The sequence below is a fragment of the Grampus griseus genome (assembly GCF_964374135.1).
Source record: "Grampus griseus genome assembly, chromosome: 10".
NCBI classification, from domain to species: Eukaryota; Metazoa; Chordata; class Mammalia; order Artiodactyla; family Delphinidae; genus Grampus; species Grampus griseus.
In genome coordinates this window covers 68,955,542-68,976,228 of record NC_139004.1, presented here as the reverse complement: position 1 = coordinate 68,976,228, position 20,687 = coordinate 68,955,542, and the positions used below count along the sequence as shown (strand labels likewise).

The 20,687-nt window shown below is 41.1% G+C and overlaps 2 protein-coding genes across 3 annotated transcripts in view; one reads left to right on the top strand and one right to left on the bottom strand.

The window, feature by feature from the left end:
* The window catches only part of CACNA1D (calcium voltage-gated channel subunit alpha1 D), a gene marked incomplete at its 5' end in the record, with an annotated part of 447,563 nt that overhangs the window by 412,812 nt on the left and 14,064 nt on the right, over window positions 1-20,687 (bottom strand). The window lies entirely within an intron of this gene.
* Window positions 20,199-20,687, top strand: part of DCP1A (decapping mRNA 1A) — a 61,134-nt gene continuing 60,645 nt past the window's right edge. Inside the window, exon 1 of one of the 2 annotated variants that reach the window (XM_082664927.1) lies at window positions 20,199-20,356. In XM_082664927.1, the coding sequence (XP_082521053.1) occupies window positions 20,222-20,356 (135 nt within the window). In that variant the 5' untranslated portion in view covers window positions 20,199-20,221. The remainder of the gene's footprint in view (window positions 20,357-20,687) is intronic. The other variant, XR_014297383.1, reaches the window with a different exon arrangement.

Here is a 20,687-nt window from a genome sequence, read left to right as displayed (position 1 = left end):
TGTGGCTTCTCTGAGTGCCCTTCATCTGGGACACAGCCCTGGCTGGCATAGTAGGACCATTCATTTGGCACTTACCATATACTGCTTTATAACCGTACCCCTTCTAACTACCCCTCTGAACTCCCAGTGACTCTAATAAGCAGAGAAAGGCTAAGAAAAAAAAAAGTAAACATCTATTGATGGACGTATGGATAAAGAAAGTGTGGTATGTATATATATATAATAGAAGATATATACAAATATTTATAAAATAGAATATTATTAGCCATAAAAAAGGACATCTTGCCATTTGCAACGTGGATGGACTTTGAGGGCATTATGCTAAGTGAAATAAGTCAGACAGAGAGAGACAAATACTGTATGATCTCACTTATATGTGGTGTCTAAAAAAAAATAAAATAAAGCAAAGAAACTGAACTTATGGATGCAGAAGACAGACTGATGATTGGCAGAGGCAGGGGGCGGGGGGAATGAGGTGAAGGGAGTCAAAAGGTACAAACTTCCAGTTATAAAGTAAACCAGTCCTGGGGATGTCATGTACAGCATGGAGACTATACTTAACAATACTGTATTACATATTTGAAAGTTGCTAAGAGAGTGGATCTTAAAACATCATCACAAAAAAAAAAATTTGTAACTACATATGGTGATGGATGTTAATTGGACTATTGCAGTGATCATTTCGCAAGACATACAAATATCAAATCATTATGTTGTACACCTGAAACTAATATCATTTTCTTTGTCAATTATATCTCAATGTTTTAATATAGTCCAAAAAAAAAAGTAAAGATCCTGGACATTTCACAGATTGAATCATCAGCCCCCGATATCCAGAGCTGACCATTAAATGGGAGCTTCAGAGCACGGAAGTCTCTGCACGGCCCACTGGCAGAGAGGAAGGGAAGCCAGGACAGAGCTTTCAAGATTCACTTGGAATATACTGAGTTGTTCAGCAGTGAAGGAGCAAGAGACAAGGAAGCCTGTGGCAGCTCCAAGAAAAAGAAAACTCCAGTCACAGAACTGAGTTAAGTCAATCATGAGGGTCTTCCCAAAAGCATCCCAAAACTTTTTAATGCATCTAACAAAATTTTATGGATGCCAGAATTTTTCTGTCTCTCCTTTTTTTGTTTCACAACCCAGTTTCCATTATCTTACTAGCCAAAACCATCTTTCATATTTTCCTGAAACATTCACTATGAAAGCAGCCAGTGGGGTACCTGGGAATGGTCCTCTAAACCACCACTGGCACATTAGCATTTGTTCATCGGTTTTGCTACATGGTTCCTTGGACGCCAAGTGGCTGAGATTCCAGTGTCTAAGGATAGTGAGGCAGAGTGGGGGATGGGCACCCTAGCAGTGGGTACTGGCTCCGCCTGTGCGGAGACAGGCTCTGTCACTTCACTATCAGAGCACCCATCTTCCCTTAGATGAAACAAGGATAAACATCCCTTCCTTGCCCTGGGTTGCATATTAAAGGAAATAATTTGTATGGATGTTCGATATGAGAGATGAATATTTCTATGGCAGTGACAGGGTTCAGGACATGCTACCCCAAAATAGGGCACCTTGGCATATTGGATATTTCTACCTGAAAGAACTTGAGAAACGGCTTGCGCAGGAAGGACTTTCTGACCTTTCCCTGAAGCAGGTCATAAAACCCTCATGTGAGAGGTGCTCTCCAAATACCCAGAGGAAGGAGCATTGCTATCTCTGAAGAAAAAGGGACACAGGGAGGAATTTGAACAAACAAGCCTTGCTGAGTTTCCCCCAGTTTGCTACACTTAGCTCATACCCTTCATCCCATCATCTCTACACGACTTCCATTCTTCACCCAATCTAGCATAAAAACACTCAGGTTTATACAATGGAATATTACTTGGTCATAAAAAAGAGCAAAATACTGCCATCTGCAGTGACATGGATGGACCTAGAGACGGTCAGACTGAGTGAAGCAAGTCAGACGGAGAAAGACAAATATCATATGATATCACTTATATGTGGAATCTAAAAAAATGGTACAATGAACTTATTTATAAAACAGAAATAGAGTCACAGATGTAGAAAACAAACTTATAGTTACCAAAGGGGGAAAGGCAGGGAGGGATAAATTGGGAGATTGGGATTGACATACCCACTACTATATATAAAATAGATAACTAATAAGGACCTACTATATAGCACAGGGAAGTCTACTCAGTACTCCATAATGAACTACATGGGAAAAGAATCTATAAAACAGTGGAAGCAAGATCCATTTTGACCCACCTCGTAGAGAAATGGAAATAAAAACAAAAATAAACAAATGAGACCCAATGAAACTTAAAAGCTTTTGCACAGCAAAGGAAACCATAAACAAGACAAAAAGACAACCTTCAGAATGGGAGAAAATATTTGCAAATGAAGCAACTGACAAAGGATTAATCTCCAAAACTTACAAGCAGCTCATGCAACTCAATATCAAAAAAACAAACAACCCAATCCAAAAATGGGCAGAAGAACTAAATTGACATTTCTCCAAAGAAGATTGCCAACAAACACATGAAAGAATGCTCAACATAATTAATCATTAGAGAAATGCAAATCAAAACTACAATGAGCTATCACCTCACACCAGTCAGAATGGCCATCGTCAAAAAATCTATAAACAATAAATGTTGGAGAGGGTGTGGAGAAAAGGGAACCCTCTTGCACTGTTGGTGGGAATGTAAATTGATACAGCCACTATGGAGAACAGTATGGAGGTTCCTTAAAAACTAAAGATAGAACTACCATATGATCCAGCAATCCCACTACTGGGCATATACCCTGAGAACACCATAATTCAAAAAGAGTCATGTACCACGATGTTCATTGCAGCTCTATTTACAATAGCCAGGACATGGAAGCAACCTAAGTGTCCTTCGACAGATAAATGGATAAAGAAGAGGTGGCGCATATATACAATGGAATATTACTCAGCCATAAAAAGAAACGAAATTGAGTTATTTGTAGTGAGATGGATGGACCTAGAGTCTGTCATACAGAGTGAAGTAAGTCAGAAAGAGAAAACAAATACCGTATGTGAACACATATATATGGAATCTAAAAAAAAAATGGTTCTGAAGGACCTACAGGCAGGACAGGAACAAAGATGCCAATGTAGAGAATGGACTTGAGGACATGGGGAGGGGGAAGGATAAGCTGGGACAAAGTGAGAGAGTGGCATGGACTTATAAATACTACCAAATGTAAAATAGATAGCTACTGGGAAGCAGCCACATAGCACAGGGAGATCAGCTCAGTGCTTTGTGACCACCTAGAGGGGTGGGATAGGGAGGGTAGGAGGGAGACGCAAGAGGAAGGAGATATGCGGATATATGTATATGTATAGCTGATTCACTTTGTTATAAAGCAGAAACTGACACACCATTGTAAAGCAATTATACTCCAATAAAGATGTAAAGAAAAAAAAAAAAAGAGTGGATATTGGAATTCCCTGGGTGGTCCAGTGGTTGGGACTCCAGGCTTTCACTGCTGAGGGCCCAGGTTCAGTCACTCATCGGGGAACTAAGATCCTGCAAGCTACATGGCCAGAAAAATTTAAATTAAAAAATAAAATAAATAAAATTAAAAAGAGTGGATATATATGTATAACTGATTCACTTTGCTGTAAAGTAGAAACTAATACAACATTGTAAATCAACCATACTCCAAAAAAAATTAATTAAAAAAAAACCATTCACGGGCTTCCCTGGTGGCGCAGTGGTTGAGAGTCTGCCTGCTGATGCAGGGGACGCAGGTTCGTGCCCGGGTCCGGGAAGATCCCACATGCCGCGGAGCGGCTGGGCCCGTGAGCCATGGCCGCTGAGCCTGCGCATCTGGAGCCTGTGCTCCGCAACGGGAGAGGCCACAGCAGTGAGAGGCCCGCGTACCGAAAAAAAAAAAAAAAAAAAAAGTTTGAGGAAAACCTTTTCCTCACCTATAGCAAGGAGCATATTAAAAGATGAAAGTACCAGAATGTGGTGCTTTGTCATCATGGCAGAGTTTGGATGTAGTTTATCAATGTTCTTACCCTGGAACTGTTGGGTCAAGATTGTTTGGTCAATTAATTCTATACAAAATCAAAGTGCCTAACTATTTATTGGATGAAGTGCTACTGAGTCCTCACGGGTTTGTTGCTTATATTTTTTGTTTAAAGTTAAAAGTCAAAGGATTTCCCTGGCGGTATGGTGCTTAAGACTCTGCGCTTCCACTGCAGGGGGCGTGGGTTCAATCCCCGGTCGGGGAACTAAGATCCTACATGCCGTGTGGCAGGGCCAAAAAATAAAGTTAAAAGTCAAGTATTTTAGTGTACATACATCTGATGGTGATGGTTTTAAATAAAACTGGATTCAAAAGCTGGGTAGAAGATCAAAAAGAAGTCAGGTCTGTGTTTTCCCCTCAGCTTTCAAAATGCTCTTTTTTCACCCCGTCTGCATCTTGGAGGACAGGTGACCCTACAACAGAAGGCCCGGCCACACCACAATATTGCACAGTCAGCAGCTGGCTTTGCTCTGCTCAGACCTATGAAATACTTAGGTCTAATAGATGCAGACCTAACCCATACTTTCATAAAAAGGTCAGTTCTCTTCTCTTTCATGATGTTAATATCAATTCATTTACCCTCTGCCTGTCTGAAGAAGGTTGAAACAAACTCATTGGCTTTGCCTCTGAAACCTCTTTTGCACTACCCATCTCCAGTTTGAAGGACAAAAAATCCAAACACTGCTCCCTTTTTATGGTCAGTGATACCTTTTTCAAAGACCTTTCCAGATCACACCAGGAAAGATCTATGCTATTCCAAACACTTTAAAACTCAGTTGGGGCTTCCCTGGTGGCACAGTGGTTGGGAGTCCGCCTGCCGATGCAGGGGACACGCGTTTGTGCCCCGGTCCGGGAGGATCCCACATGCCGCGGAGCGGCTGGGCCCGTGACCCATGGCCGCTGAGCCTGCGCGTCCGGGGCCTGTGCTCCGCAACGGGAGAGGCCACAGCAGTGAGAGGCCCGCGTATGGCAAAAAAAAAAAAAAAAAAAAAAAAATCAGCTGACTTCTTTGGGGGGAAGAAAAAACTCCTTGTTTACTCTGAGAAGGCATGCCAAAATATGACGTTGAGATTATCTTTTAGTTCGGTTTAGCTGATGTATTTCAAGCAATTGCAAGCTACACAGCTCTTTTCTCTGATGTGATATGCCTTTCAACAGATCTCTTGGCTGCTTTCAATAGATGATGTACCTCAATCCTCAGGGATTCACTGACTGAAAAATTCGAGTTTTTTTTTTTTTTTTTTTGCACATATTCTATTAGCATAAACTGTGGATGGGCATTTTTTCCTCCCAAGCCTTAGTTTTCTGTAGATGACTTTAAATGCAGGAATCTGTGGAAAGCAGAAAATGTCTGTACAGTAATGTTTCACCCAACTAATCATCTTTCCATTACCTTTGCTAAACCACAAGGCAATTTAGCTCAAAAACAGATCAATGGAACGCTTGACACTGTGTATCTTCTCAAGCAGTTCATCATGGAAGAATAAAAGGCCATCAAAGGAAAACAGAGATAGGAAAGGAATCACTGAGTCAGAAAACAAAAATTTTTCTATATGAAAACATCCATCAATACTTAGGAAACACATGATTTTTAGACACTTACAAATAAAATGTCCAACTCCCCCCCAAATCCCTTGAAACTAAGTTACGTCTATCACTAAAAGGGCCCACTTAGATTATTTTCCAGCATTAAATATAATACAAATATACGTGCTTTAAAATACTCTTTAAAAACAACAACAAAGACTTAGAAATGTCTGAAAGGTTAAAGAACCATTAATAAAAGACTTTTCAAAACTAGATACAGTTCTTTTAAGAAGTAACTTTGCCAGAATTTGCTGCTGGAAGATTTCACATAAAAATAACAATACAGTAATTTTCGTAGCCAGAAGGATACTTATACTGTATGATACTATGAATACCACTCTTGACTTCACCTTCATCGTTTTTTGGCTTGTACTTATCAGCAACCCAAGTAAAATAAAAATACGAATATATAGAGTATACACAAAATGAGATTCTATTTGATTCCCATTTTAACATTACCTTTCTACACCGTCTGCCTCTGGATTTCCCATAAAAAATCTTTTGCTTTGGAAATCTTCATCTTTGCCAAAAGACAGTTTCTAGAGCTTCAGAAAGTTGTCACACTAATACAATGGCAACATGAAATGGCATGGAGCAGCTTAGGAAGACACAGGAGAGTCGGTGTTTTATTACATTTCTCTACCAGATCATTGTTTCTAGGAGGTAATCCATAAATTTTTAATTCTTCTAGTGTTCTTGAGCAATGTAAAAAGAACCGTTCCTGACCTAGTTCAACCTCTTTTTTCACAGCAGTGGCAATAATTTTATTGTGCAAGAGAAACCGGTTATTCTGTTACCTTTTGGGTTCGTGCTTATTGAATGGTAAAGTATAATTTATGTGCTTCTCTTTAGATGATGAATATCAAGATCCCTTCAAGGCTCAGAACAGGTAATACTCATTAAATTCAAGGCTGCAGACAACATATAGATGAGTGACTGGCTTTTCATACTGTGACAGTTAATCTCCATTAAATTATAGTGGTTCAGTAATTCAGAGTGATTTTTAATGATCCTGTGTGACATCAAAGTCTGTAAGTGCACTTGAATTGGGAAAGATAGGATTTCCTAATACGTGAGCCTTCAGGGTGAATGAGTTTGAGTTCACATAAACTGTATCTGGACCACGTTTATTACTCCACAGATCACATAGTGAGTGGTTTACACAAGAGAGCTCCCAATGACTCGTATGTCAGTTTTGTCTCAAGTAGACCACATGTCAGAGAAGCAAATTAGGACAAGATATAAACAGAAAAACAGAAAGCATTGAACCCTTTCACTATGTAACATTGTGGTTTTACCGCAAAGTGGGAGGGTATAATAAATATAAATAATTAATTCCTACAGATATTTCTGTACAGATGCAAACCATAGGAGATCAACAACTTATGAATATTCCCTGGCCACCGAACAATCAAATTTCAGATTCGAGGGAGCTAAAATTCATTAAATGAATTAAATTCATATGTAAAAATGATTATGATGTTAATTATGCCAGAAAAATAAATATTAATAAATGAATAATGGCAATATAAGCCTAGAAGAAACCCAGAATTAAAATTGGGGAGTTATAGGAGAGAATCCATGGAGAGAATCTATAGGTTCTATTACCAGTGCTTCTCAGGCTTTCATATTTATCTGGACAGTCACAAAGAAACTATCAGCATTCAGAGTTGACACAACAGAGAGACACCTTACAAAAACTCTTCTTATGGTCTTGGCTTAAGAAATATTGCATTTTCTGGGCAGAAGACCTATAATAGACTTTTCTCCAAAGAAGACATACAGATGGCCAAAAGGCACATGGAAATCTGCTCAACATGCAAATTATTAGAGAAACTCACATGAAAACTATAATGAGGTACCACCTCACACCACTCAAAATGGTCATCATCAAAAAGTCTAGGGACTTCCCTCATGGTCCAGTGGTTAAGAATATGCCTTCCAATGCAGGGGACACGGGTTCGACCCCAGGTCGGGGAAGTAAGATCCCACATGCCACGGGGCAATGAAGCCTGCACATTCTACAGCCTGTGCGCCACAAATAGAGAGCCCTCATGCCGCAACTACTGAGCCCATGTGCCACAATGAAAGATTCCGTGTGCCACAATGAAGACCTGACACAGCCAAATAAATAAATATATTTTTTTAAAGTCTAGAAACAATAAATGCTGGGACTTTTCTGGTGGCACAGTGGTTAAGAGTCTGTGCTCCCAGTGCAGGGGGCCTGGGTTCGATTCCTGGTGAAGGAATTAGATCCCACATTTATGCCGCAACTAACAGTTCACATGCAACAACTAAGGAGCCTGCGTGCCACAGCTAAGGAGCTGTCGAGCCGCGACTAAGGAGCCTGTGAGCCGCAACTAAGGAGCCCGCCTGCTGCAACTAAGACCCAGCGCAACCAAATAAATAAATAAATATTTTTTTTTAAAAAAAAAGAAATGATAGAAACAATAAATGCTGGAGAGAGTGTGGAAAAAAAAATCCTACGCTGTTCCTGGGAATGAAAACCGCTAGACCCAATATGGAGATCACTGTGGAGGTTCCTTAAAAAATTGAAATTCAGATGCCAAATGATGCAGCAATCACATTCCTGGGCATATCTTCACAGAATAACATAATTCGAAAGGATACATGCTGCTCAGTGTTGAATGGAGCACTATTTACAATGACCAAGATATAGAGGCAACCTAAATGCCCATTGAGAGGTGAATGGATAAAGAAGATGTAGTACATATACACAATGGAATAGTACTCAGCCATAAAAAAGAATGAAGTAATGCCAGTTTAACCAAGATGGATGGACTAGGGATGTAAATATGAAGTGAAGTAAGGCAGACAGACACCGACAAACATCATATCATACCACGAATATGTGGAATCTAAAAATAGAAACAAAAAAACTAATTTATAAAACTAAAACAAACTCACAGAATTAGGAAAAAAAAACTTATGGTTACCAAAGGGAAAGGAGGTGGGGAGGGATAAATTGGGAGACTGGGATTAACACGAACATATTAATATATATAAAATAAATAATAAACACATACCAACTGCAGACCATAGTAAATTTAACTAAACACTGTGTCAAACTCTATGAGGGTAAGGAACCAAAACAGAATAAATATATCTATATGTATAACTGAATCCTCTTGTGGTACAACTAAAAGAAACAAACATTATGAATCAAATATACTCCAATAGAAAAATAAAATCAAATTAAAAAACAAACAAACCCAGGAAGAAATTCTTATAATATTCTCCTCAGGCTCCGGTTACCTAGGCTTTTGTCACCTCCCTGGAGTCTGAGCAGCCTGGGACCCAAGGCTGGCCCACCATAGGGCTGAGGGACCTAGGGAGGATGTGCAGGCACATGAGCCTCCTTTGCAACCTGGAGCGCCTCATCCCCTCTGGATGGCACCACAAACTCCACATCCAGGCAGGCCCTCCTACGGCTAAAGCAGACCGAGTGCACCCAAGGATGCTGGACCCTCTGGGCTGGAAGAGCTTGGAAAAGTCCCTTGGTGTCCACGTCTCCTGCTGCTAAGGTTCCCAACTCCAGCCTTTTTCCTTAGAGTCACCGCCCCACCTTCAGCCGACAGCACATCGGGGTGTTGCAGGCCTTGGGATGAGTCCGGGGGAGGGACTGAAGGAAGAAGCAATGAGACAGAAACTTTTGGGTGTCTCTGCAGGCCCATTCACCGTAATTTCCAGCCCAGGAACACCACTTTGGCTAAGGCTCTGGTGGCCAGAGGAACCGGAGGCGGGCATGATGAAATGCTGCCACCTTGTGGCCACGGCCCGTAACGACAAGTTTCAACCCGGGCTTCTGGACACTTCATACTCACAAGGCCTGCGGGGCTGGAAATAACACCTGCCCTCAAGAAATGTCCTGGGGTGGGTAATCGCAAAAGAATCAAACAGGGCCGACTTTCAATAAGCCAGTTTCTACCCGCACACTGCACGCGCACGCTGTGTCCAAACGGGAACAGAAAAAGCTGTTCAACTTTGCTAATTTTTAGAGAAATGCCCATCACAGCTACCACGACCTATCACCCCACACTAGTCACAGTGGCCATCCTCTAAAGGTCTGGAAACAAGGCATGCTGGAGAGACCGTGAGAAAAGGGAACCCCCTACACTACCGGGGGGAAATGTAAATTGGTAGAGCTACTGTGGAAAACAGTGTAGAGGTTCCTTAGAAAACAAAAAAATGGAGCTGCCATGTGATCCTGCTAGCCCAGTCCTGGGTGTATATCTGCAGAAAACCAGGACTGGAAAAGTTACATGCACTTGCCATTGACTGAAGCACCATTTACAATAGCCACGACACGGAGGGAACCGAAACGTCCACCCAGAGATGAATGGGTAAAGATCATGTGCGATCATCTACGATGAAATACTACTCAGCCCTAGAAAAGAATAAAATCATGCCATTTGCAGCATCTCGGATGGACCTAGAGAAGATCATACGAAGTGAAGTAAGTCAGACAGAGTGGACAAATATTATATCATATTTATATGTGGATTCTAAAAATTGATACAAATGACCTAATTTTGAAAACCGAAATAAGTCTCAGTAGTTAGAAAAGAAACCTACGGTCACCAAGTGGAAATTTGGGGGGCGGGCAGCTTGAGAGATATATTGGGAGTTTGGGATTGATGTGCACACTCTGCCTTTTTAAAATTAGATAATCAACAAAGACCCCTTGTATAGCACAGGGTTCTTTGCTCAACGTTCTGTAATAGCATAGTATAAAAATAATTTGTAAGAGAATAGATATATGTATAATTGAATCACTTTGCTGTACACCTGAAAATGACAGAACATTTTAAATCAAGTGTACTCTAATATAAAATAAAATAAAAAATTTAAACCCAAAATCTAATTACAAGGAAATAAATAAATGCTTGCCTTTTAATTGCGAAAAATAAGGGTGTAAGAAAAGAAGTCTGAGAGTATCTTCGGAATCTCCCATTGATAAGGACAGTCTACCATTTGGCTTAGAGGTTTTTCATGATGGAATTATAAAATCAGTTTTCTAATGGTATAAGGTAAAATATTTTTGGTCCTTAGCCACTTCGTGACTCTGCAAATTTGTGCCTGTAACTGATTGTAAATGCAGAGTTTTGGCTTGAATTCTTTTATAATCTTGACTTGTTGTCAAACCACTAAGAAGTGTTCTGGTAAATTATATGCTTCATTTTAATTCTACTTCAGAAAATTGAAATGTTATTGGTACTCTCTAAACAAACTGGATGGTAAAATAGTTCAGATCAGCTGGGCTCAGGTAACAAAAAGACCCTGAAGTATATCATGCAAACCTAACAGAGCCTGCTTGTCATTCCTATAATAGTCTGAGAAGGGTACCCTCTTAGGCAGGCAGCTGCCCTTTGTGTGGTGATTCAGGGTGTCAGCTCTTTTCATCCCTTGTCTCTGCCATTCCTCAGGTCCTCACAGTGGCCTGCACCCAGTCAACAGAAGGGGTAAAAGAAAGTCTGGAAGGGCAAGGTTCTCCTTTAAGCCTTGGCCTAGAGCAGACACACAGCACTTTTGCCAATATTCTACTGGTCTGATTTTGGTCATAGAGGCAAAGGGAAGCCAAAGGAGCTTGGTAAGTGAAGCCTAGCTATGCCTCAGTCAATGGAAATGGATAAAAGGATTGTTGGTGAATGGCAGACAATCTCCGCCAGAGGCAAGTCAACTAATCCTGGGCCTCTGAGCTCCTTCCTGTACAATTGTCTACATCCATGTACCAATCTTGAGGGCTTGTGTGTATTTATCATCGACAAAAAAAAAAAAAAAGAAGAAGAAAGAAAGAAAATAAATAATAAGGTTTCAAATAAGAAAAGAGTTTATTTGAAGTCTTAGAATTCGGGAGACACAGATATGGGTAAAACCAAAAGAGTGTTCTGTGGAAGAGAAAGAGTCAGGGGCTTCTAAAGACGAAAGCCACAACGTTGTTAAAGTTCCTGGCAAGAAATGTGATTGACTCTGATGCAAGAAGGGAAATATCTGTCCTTAAGTAATGATGCGTTATTTTAGGGTAAGGGTCTGATAATTACCTTGAGTTTCTGGTAGATGTTCTGGATGATTGTGTTAGGACACTAAGTGGTCAAAAGGTCAGATTCCATACAGTCTGAGGCATGCATAAGTCATACTTCCTCAGTGGCCTCCCTGCTGCAATTTAGAGAGCTCTCTTAGCAATACCGACTCCATTTTTATCTTCCTTCCACAGTGTACCTATGAAGCACTTTGAGTTCCATGGATAAGCAGTGTATCAGTTAAATATCCTGCTGTTGTTTATGACATTGCTATGTTATTGGTAATTTGAAACATTACATTGGGTAAAGTAACAGTAAACAACATAGAACTTTCTACCAAAGAACATTATCAAGAACACCATGTTAAATGCAATCTTTCCTGGCAATAGAGGGATGAAATAAATGTTGTTCTAATCCCATGTTCTTTTATTCTCACTACATTATTCCATATGGGAAAGCCATTTCTTTCTTCCTAGTTGAAAGTACTATTATTTCTGCTCCAGAATTGACAGATTTAACTAGTTCAACATATCAGAAATGTAATTCTAGAAAACATCTAACACCACTTAAAATACTTTCATAGAGTAACATTTTAAAATACAGAGGTCTGACCAGATGGCTTCACAGGTGAATTCTATCAAACATTAAGAGAAGAGCTAACACCCATCCTTCTCAAACTCTTCCAAAAAATTGCAGAAGAAGGAACACTCCCAAACTCATTCTACGAGGCCACCATCACCCTGATACCAAAACCAGACAAAGATACTACAAAAAAAGAAAATTACAGACCAATATCACTGATGAAAATAGATGCAAAAATCCTCAACAAAATACTAGCAAACAGAATCCAACCACACATTAAAAGGATCATACACCATGATCAAGTGGGATTTATCCCAGGGAAGCAAGGATTCTTCAATATATACAAGTCAATGTATGTGATACACCATATTAACAAATAGAAGAATAAAAACCATATGATCATCTCAATAGATGCAGAAAAAGGTTTTGACAAAATTCAACACCAGTTTATGATGAAAACTCTCCAGAAAGTGGGCATAGAGGGAAACTACCTCAACATAATAAAGGTTATATATGACAAACCCACAGCAAATATCATTCTCAATGGTGAAAAACTGAAAGCATTTCCTCTAAGATCAGGAACAAGACAAGGATGTCCACTCTCACCACTATTATTCAACATAGTTTTAGAAGTCCTAGCCATGGCAATCAGAGAAGAAAAAGAAATAAAAGGAATACAAATTGGAAAAGAAGAAGTAAAACTGTCACCGTTTGCAGATGACATGATACTATACATAGAGAATCCTAAAGATGCCACCAGAAAACTACTAGAGCTAATCAATGAATTTGGTAAAGTTGCAGGATACAAAATTAATGCACAGAAATCTCTTGCATTCCTATACACTAACAATGAAATATCAGAAAGAGAAATTAAGGAACCAATTCCATTCACCACTGCAAAAAAAAGAATGAAATACCTAGGAATAAACCTACCTAAGGAGGTAAAAGACCTGTACTCAGAAAACTATAAGACACTGATGAAAGAAATCAAAGATGACACAAACAGATGGAGAGATATACCATGTTCTTGGATTGGAAGAATCAATATTGTGAAAATGACTATACTACCCAAAGCAATCTACAGATTCAATGCAATCACTATCAAATTACCAATGACATTTTTTACAGAACTAGAACAAAAAATCTTAAAATTTGTAGGGAGACACAAAAGACCCCAAATAGCCAAAGCAATCTTGAGGGGAAAAAATGGAGCTGGAGGAATCAGACTCCCTGACTTCAGACTATACTACAAAGCTACAGTAATCAAGACAATATGGTACTGGCACAAAAACAGAAATATAGATCAATGGAACAGGATAGAAAGCCCAGAGATAAACCCACGCACCTATGGTCAACTAATCTATGACAAAGGAGGCAATGATATACAATGGAAAAAAGATAGTCTCTTCAATAAGTGGTGCTGGGAAAACTGGACAGCTACATGTAAAAGAATGAAATTAGAACACTCCCTAACACCATACACAAAAATAAACTCAAAATGGATTAAAGACCTAAATGTAAGACCGGACACTATAAAACTCTTAGAGGAAAACATAGGAAGAACACTCTTTGACATAAATCACAGCAAGATCTTTTTTGACACACCTCCTAGAGTGATGGAAATAAAAACAAAAATAAACAAATGGGACCTAATGAAATTTAAAAGCCTTTGCACAGCAAAGGAAACTATAAACAAGATGAAAAGACAACCCTCAGAATGGGAGAAAATATTTGCAAACAAATCAACGAACAAAGAATTAATCTCCAAAATATATAAACAGCTCATGCAGCTCAACATTAAAAAAACAAACAACCCAATCAAAAAGTGGGCAGAAGACCTAAATAGACATTTCTCCAAAGAAGACATACAGATGGCCAAGAGGCACATGAAAAGCTGCTCAACATCACTAATCATTAGAGAAATGCAAATCAAAACTACAATGTGGTATCACCTCACACCGGTTAGAATGGGCATCATCAGAAAATCTACAAACAGGGCTTCCCTCGTAGCACAGTGGTTAAGAATCCACCTGCCAATGCAGGAGACACGGATTCAATCCCTGGTCCAGAAGATCCCACATGCTGCAGAGCAACTAAGCCCGTGCACCACAACTCCTGAGCCTGCACTCTGGAGCCCGCGTGCCACACCTACTGAAGCCTGCGCGCCTAGGGCCCGTGCTCCACAACAAGAGAAGCCACGACAATGAGAAGCCCAAGCACCGCAACAAAGAGTAGCCCCCGCTCACGGTAGCTAGAGAAAACCCGCGCACTGCAATGAGGACCCAATGCAGCCGAAAATAAAAAAATTAATTAATTAATTGAAAAAAAAAGAAAATCTACAAGCAACAAATACCTAGAGACCTAGAGACTGTCATACAGAGTGAAGTAAATCAGAAAGAGAAAAACAAATATTGTATATTAATGCATATATGTGGAATCTAGAATAATGGTACAGATGAACAGGTCTGCAAGGCAGAAATAGAGACACAGATGTAGAGAACAAATGTATGGACACCAAGGGGGGAAAGCGGGGAGGGGGAGGTGGTGGTAGGATGAATTGGGAGATTGGGATTGACATGTATACACTAATATGCATAAAATTGGTAACTAATAAGAACCTGCTGTATAAAAAATAATAAAATAAAGTACACATCAAAAATAAATAAATAAATAAAATACAGAGGTCAGAGGCCTTTCTGGAGAAATTGAAGGAAAGAACTACCGTCCTAATCATCTGGCAAGGACGAGGTAAGGAGTTTTATAGTAACTCCACAACCTTTTGGATATCCATCATATAAAATAAATATCAACAGTGAAACAGCAGCATAAGGAAAACAAATTTCACTCATGTGTATCCAGTGTAATTTAAGAGTGTGCCTGGCAGAATAGTAGCAAGATACATGATCTACCTGGAAACCAAGGCTAGAAGATGCTAATTCCAGCTCAGCAAATGAATCATTATTGGACCTTGGGAAAATTAGTTAGCTTGCTTTCTCTGCCTACAAAGGTAAACAGTAATAAGCAGATACTTTCATTTATTTTTTAAATTATTTATTTATTTGGCTGCGCCAGGTCTTAGTTGTGGCATGTGGGATCTAGTTCCCTGACCAGGAATCGAACCTGGGCTCCCTGCATTGGGAATGTGGAGTCTTAACCACTAGACCACCAGGGAAGTCCCTAAGCAGATACTTTTAGAATAAATGTTTGAAATCTGAGAAAGAGGACTTCCCTGGTGGCGCAGTGGTTAAGAATCCGCCTGCCAATGCAGGGGACAAGGGTTCGATCCCTGGTCTGGGAAGATCTCACATGCTGTGGAGCAACTAAGCCCATGAGCCACAACTACTGAGCCTGTGTGCCACAACTACTGAAGCCCACATGCCTAGAAGCCCGTGCTCTGCAACAAGAGAAGCCACCACAATGAGAAGCCCACGCACTGCAATGAAGAGTAGCTCCTGTTTGCTGCAACTACAGAAAGCCCACACACAGCAACGAAGACCCAACACAACCAAAAAATAAATAAATTTTAAAAATTAAAAAAATATCTGAGAAAGAAGGGGACAGGGAGGAGAGAAAGAGAGAGGAGACAGAGATGGAGAGAAAATGGACAGGGAGAAAGTTGCAAGAGTGAAAAGATGCTGAATTCTGGTCTATACTAAAAGCGATAAGCATAGAGCCTAAGAAACAAAAAATTATATTAATAATACAAGTAAATCAATCATGATTATTTGTTGAGACTTATGACAAACAAATGTTTTGTTGGCTGTAGAGCTGAAACAACCATCCCTTCTCTCAGGTTTATGTGGTAGATAGAAATCAACTTAACATTCCATTTAATCCAACAAACACTTATTAAGCCTGGCTTCTGTGTCAAAATGTGATAGTAAACAAGACAGACATGGTTCCTGCTTCACTAAGCTGATGAGACAGACAAAAGTGAATATAATAACTACAACTCACAGATAAGTGCTATGAAGAAAGTGGGGAAATGAGCCATTATTATATCACAGGGATATCAGAGACAAGAATGTTCCAGGGCTTCCCTGGTGGCACAGTGGTTGAGAGTCTGCCTGCTGATGCAGGGGACACAGGTTTGTGCCCCAGCCCGGGAAGATCCCACATCCCTTAATTGAAAAAAAAAGCCGCAGAGCGGCTAGGCCCGTGAGCCATGGCCGCTGAGCCTGCGCGTCCGGAGCCTGTGCTCCGCAATGGGAGAGGCCACAACAGTGAGAGGCCCACGTACCGCAAAAAAAAAAAAAAAAGAATGTTCCAGAAAGGGAGAACAACAAGTGCAAAGGCCCTGAGACTAGACTCATTTAGCACACGTCAGTCAGTGGGCTGGGATGGAAAATTTGAAAGAGCAATTCACAGAAAATGGAGATGGAAAGAAAGCAAGAGACCAGGCCCAGCGAAGTCTCCTCCTAGGCCATGGCAAGGACTTGGGATTTGACACTGGAGAAATGGGAAGTCTGGGACTGACAAAGCTACACAGCTGGTAGATGTATTTTTGTGCCCTTTACCTTACAGCCCATGATTTTATTTTTTTTAAATGAAAGGTTTATTCAGGGAGATACACACTCCATAGACAAAATGTGGGCCATCTCAGAAGGTGAGAGGCCCCAAGGTGTGGGGGTGGTTACTTTTCATAGGCTGGGTATTTCATAGGCTAATGAGTGGGAGGATTATTCCAACAATTTTGGGAAAGGGGTAGAGATTTCTAGGAACTGGGCCACAGCCCACTTATTGGCCTTTTATGGTCAGCCTCGGAACTGCCATGGCTCCTGTGGGTGTGTCATTTAGCTTGCTGATGTATTACAATGAGGGTATACTGAGGCTCTAGGTCTAGTGGAAATCAACTTGTCCACCATCGTGGACCTAGAGCCCATGGTTTTAAATGGCAAGTTTTATTTTCTACCACAGAACCACTCAGAGTGGGAGACACATGGGTTGGACTGATTGGGTTTTAGGTTTTCATATTTTGAATTATTTTTATTAAAAAACTGTCATTCATGGAACACAACGCAAATGTTACCAAAGGTCTTCCAGTGCAGAGTAAGACTCCTTCCCACCTCTGATCACATGATCCCAGCCACCCACCTCCCCACCCCTCCCACAAGTCTCTTCCATGGCCTTAAGGGAGTTGGGTTTTAAGACAACATTCATTCACCAGTATTTATTGAGAGTCTACTCTTTGCCGGGGCTGTGTTAGGTACTGGAGACCTAATAGACTGAGATGGAATCTCTGACCTCTCAAAGCCTATTGTCTAAAATAGTGGTCCCCAACCTTTTTGGCACCAGGGACCAATTTCATGGAAGACAATTTTTCCACGGATGGGGTGGGGGGTGGGGAATTGTTCAGAGCAATGGAGAGCAATGGGGAGTGGCAGACAAAGCTTCGCTCCCTAGCCCACTGCTCATCTCCTGCTGTGCGGCCTGGTTCCTGGACCACTACAGGTCCGAGGCCTGGGGGTTGGGGACCCCTGGTCTAAAAGACATGGGAAAGGTCTTAAGGTTTCATTCACAAATATAAGGCAAAGTCAGGCTTCAAAGTAAATGAGAAAGATTTTCAATTCCAAAATACTCACATTCTCTTTAATATATCTTAAGAGCTGTATAGGGCATCAAAGTCAACATTAACATGTTTGGGGCCATGCAAACATGCATTTCGAAGCAATTTTCTATTCTGAATATGAAAACTCCCTAAAATAACTTGGTGTTCTTCACTAGTCTAGCCCTGTTCAATCAAAAATATATATTTAATAAATAAAGAAGGAAATGTCCTAGATCATTTCAGGAAATCTACATAAGAAAAAAACGAATGAATAAGGCACAAGAATGTAATGTACAGCATGGTAACTACAGGTAATACTGTACTGCGTATTTGAAAGTAGCTAAGAGAGTGGATCTTGAACGCTGTCATCATGAGAAAAAAAATGTGTAACTATGTGTGGTGATGGATGTTAACTGGACTATTGTGGTGATCATTTTACAATATATACAAATATCAAATCATTACGTTGCACACCTGAAACTAATATAATGTTATATGTCAACTCTACCTCAATTAAAAAATAAGAATTAAAAACACCTATATTCTGTTTCAGGTGTGCCTTTGAATTCTGTACCAAGGGAATGTATTACTTATTCAAAAAATACAATTAAAAAAAAATTAGGGTACAGATTGTTTAAATGTTCCCTTGAAAGTAGGTGGGGGGGAGGGATAGTCAGGGAGTTTGGGATTGACATATACACACTGCCATATTTAAAATGGATAACCAACAAGGACCTACTGTAGAGCACAGGGAACTCTGTTCAATATTCTGTAACAACCTAAATGGGAAAAGAATTTGATAAAGAATAGATACATATATATGTATACCTGAGTCACTTTGTTGTACACCTGAAACTAACACAAAATTGTTAATCAACTATACTCCAATATAAAATAAAAAGTTAAAAAAAAAGAAAAGTAGGTAGAGGGGATGTAGGGGTCTGCCTCCACTATGAAGAAAGGCAGCCATAGTGTGGATAAAAGGACCCTGGGGTAGCAGGCAGTAGTCCCTGGATTCTAATACCAGATCCCCCCTGACTAGTGTGGAACAACTAGCCAGTGATTTCTCCACCCAGCTTCAATTAAATCAACCAGCAAATGAGGATGAACACTTTTCTACCATTAGACTGTGAGATGAAAGGAAGCCCTTGCCTTTCGTCTCTGATGAATTCCTACTCATCCCTGAAACATTAATTCAAACATCATCTCCTCCATGAAGGCTTCCTATACTTTCCTGACCAGATGAAGTTAGTGGCTCCATCCTCTCGGTTTCAAGTGAAAGGTCTCTAGCATTGCCCCTACTTCTTTCAGTTTCTCCCAGAGCTAGAAAGTTGTCTTTGAAGCTTCCAGGGGGCTACCCTTTCACAATTAGGAGTTCAATAAATACTTGCTTAATGAACGGTAAATGAATGATACATGTTTCCTTGTCTGCATTTGTATATGTAACGTGATTCTGCAAAGAATGTAAGACATGAAGTATCTTTCCATTAACAAATGGCCTTGGGATGTAAAATCATCAACAATACAACTACTATCCTTTTTCTTTTTTTTTTTTTCTGTCAAAAATTTTCCATTCCATTGGGGTATCTTTTCTATAAGAAAATGTTTTTTAACAAGTCGGCGGTGGGGCAGAGCTCCCTATACCTTACAAGCCTCGTTTTCCTCTTCAGCTAGTACCTGGCCCTTTAAAATGCCTTAAAATGCTCAACAGATGTTTGCTAAAATAATGAGTTATTGTTTTAAAGCTTTAAACGATCCAAGACAAACTCAAGCCTTCACGGGCTCTTTCCAAGACTGGATAGAAATATTTTCGTGGGATTCACACGAGGAAAATAAGTAAACGTGGATAATAAAAGACACTCCTGTATAGTTACAGGCGGGTTAGTTTGGCTTTTATCAAAATTTTCCTTCATAAAAACACGAAGAGAGCCGAGATCTGAGGTAATTTTCGGGGTTCCCTCCCTCCTTCCTGTCCGCTTCTCTGTGCTTTCTAAACTCACGGTGGAGCACTGCCTTGCCACAGCGAGGTTTCCATTCTGCGGCCCTGGGAGCCTAGTCCGGCAGGAACGCTGGAGAAAGCTCCCGAGCAGCCTTGATCCGGGCGCCGGGACCTTTCAGCCAGCGGAAGAGAAGCAACTGAGTCCCGTCCTACCAGCTCGGCTACGCGGCGGCATACGCCAACCCGCACGGTAGGTCCACTGGGACCTGACGACACTGGAACCCAGCGCCCCGGGCGTGGGCGCAGCGGAGCATAATAGCTGACGTACCGCCTCGCCGCGAGGCCCGGCTTTGAGGCGGAAGATGAGGGTGCTGACGCAGCTGGGGGAACTTTGGCTCCATGGCACCTTCCTGTCCGCGACTCCGCCCCCGCCAGAGGGGCTAGGTTCCGGAATTCAAGATGGAGTCGCTGAGTCGAGCTGGGCAAGAGATGAGCCTAGCGGCCTTGAAGCAACACGACCCCTACATCACCAGCATCGCAGACCTCACGGGCCAGGTCGCACTGTACACCTTCTGCCCCAAGGCCAACCAGTGGGTGAGTGCAGCCAGGCCGTTGAAGTCGCCCGCCCGGCCGCCGCCTCTTAAAGGGGCCGCGCGGACCGTTCTGGGTGGGGGCCGATGAAGGAGGCCACGGCGGCAGGGGCGAGGCCAGGGACTAGAGAAGAGTCCGGCTGGCACCTGAGGGGTGTCGGCGGAGCCGGAGATTGGGCGAGAGGAGCGAGAGAAGTAGGTCCAAACATCCGGGGGAAAAGCTGATAGAGGGGAGGGTTGGAAGAGGATCAGCCCCATGGGGTCCGGTTCGAGGATGTGGGCGACTTGCCTTTTTTGCAGGTGTGTTAGAGGATATGAGACTGGTGGAGTCATAA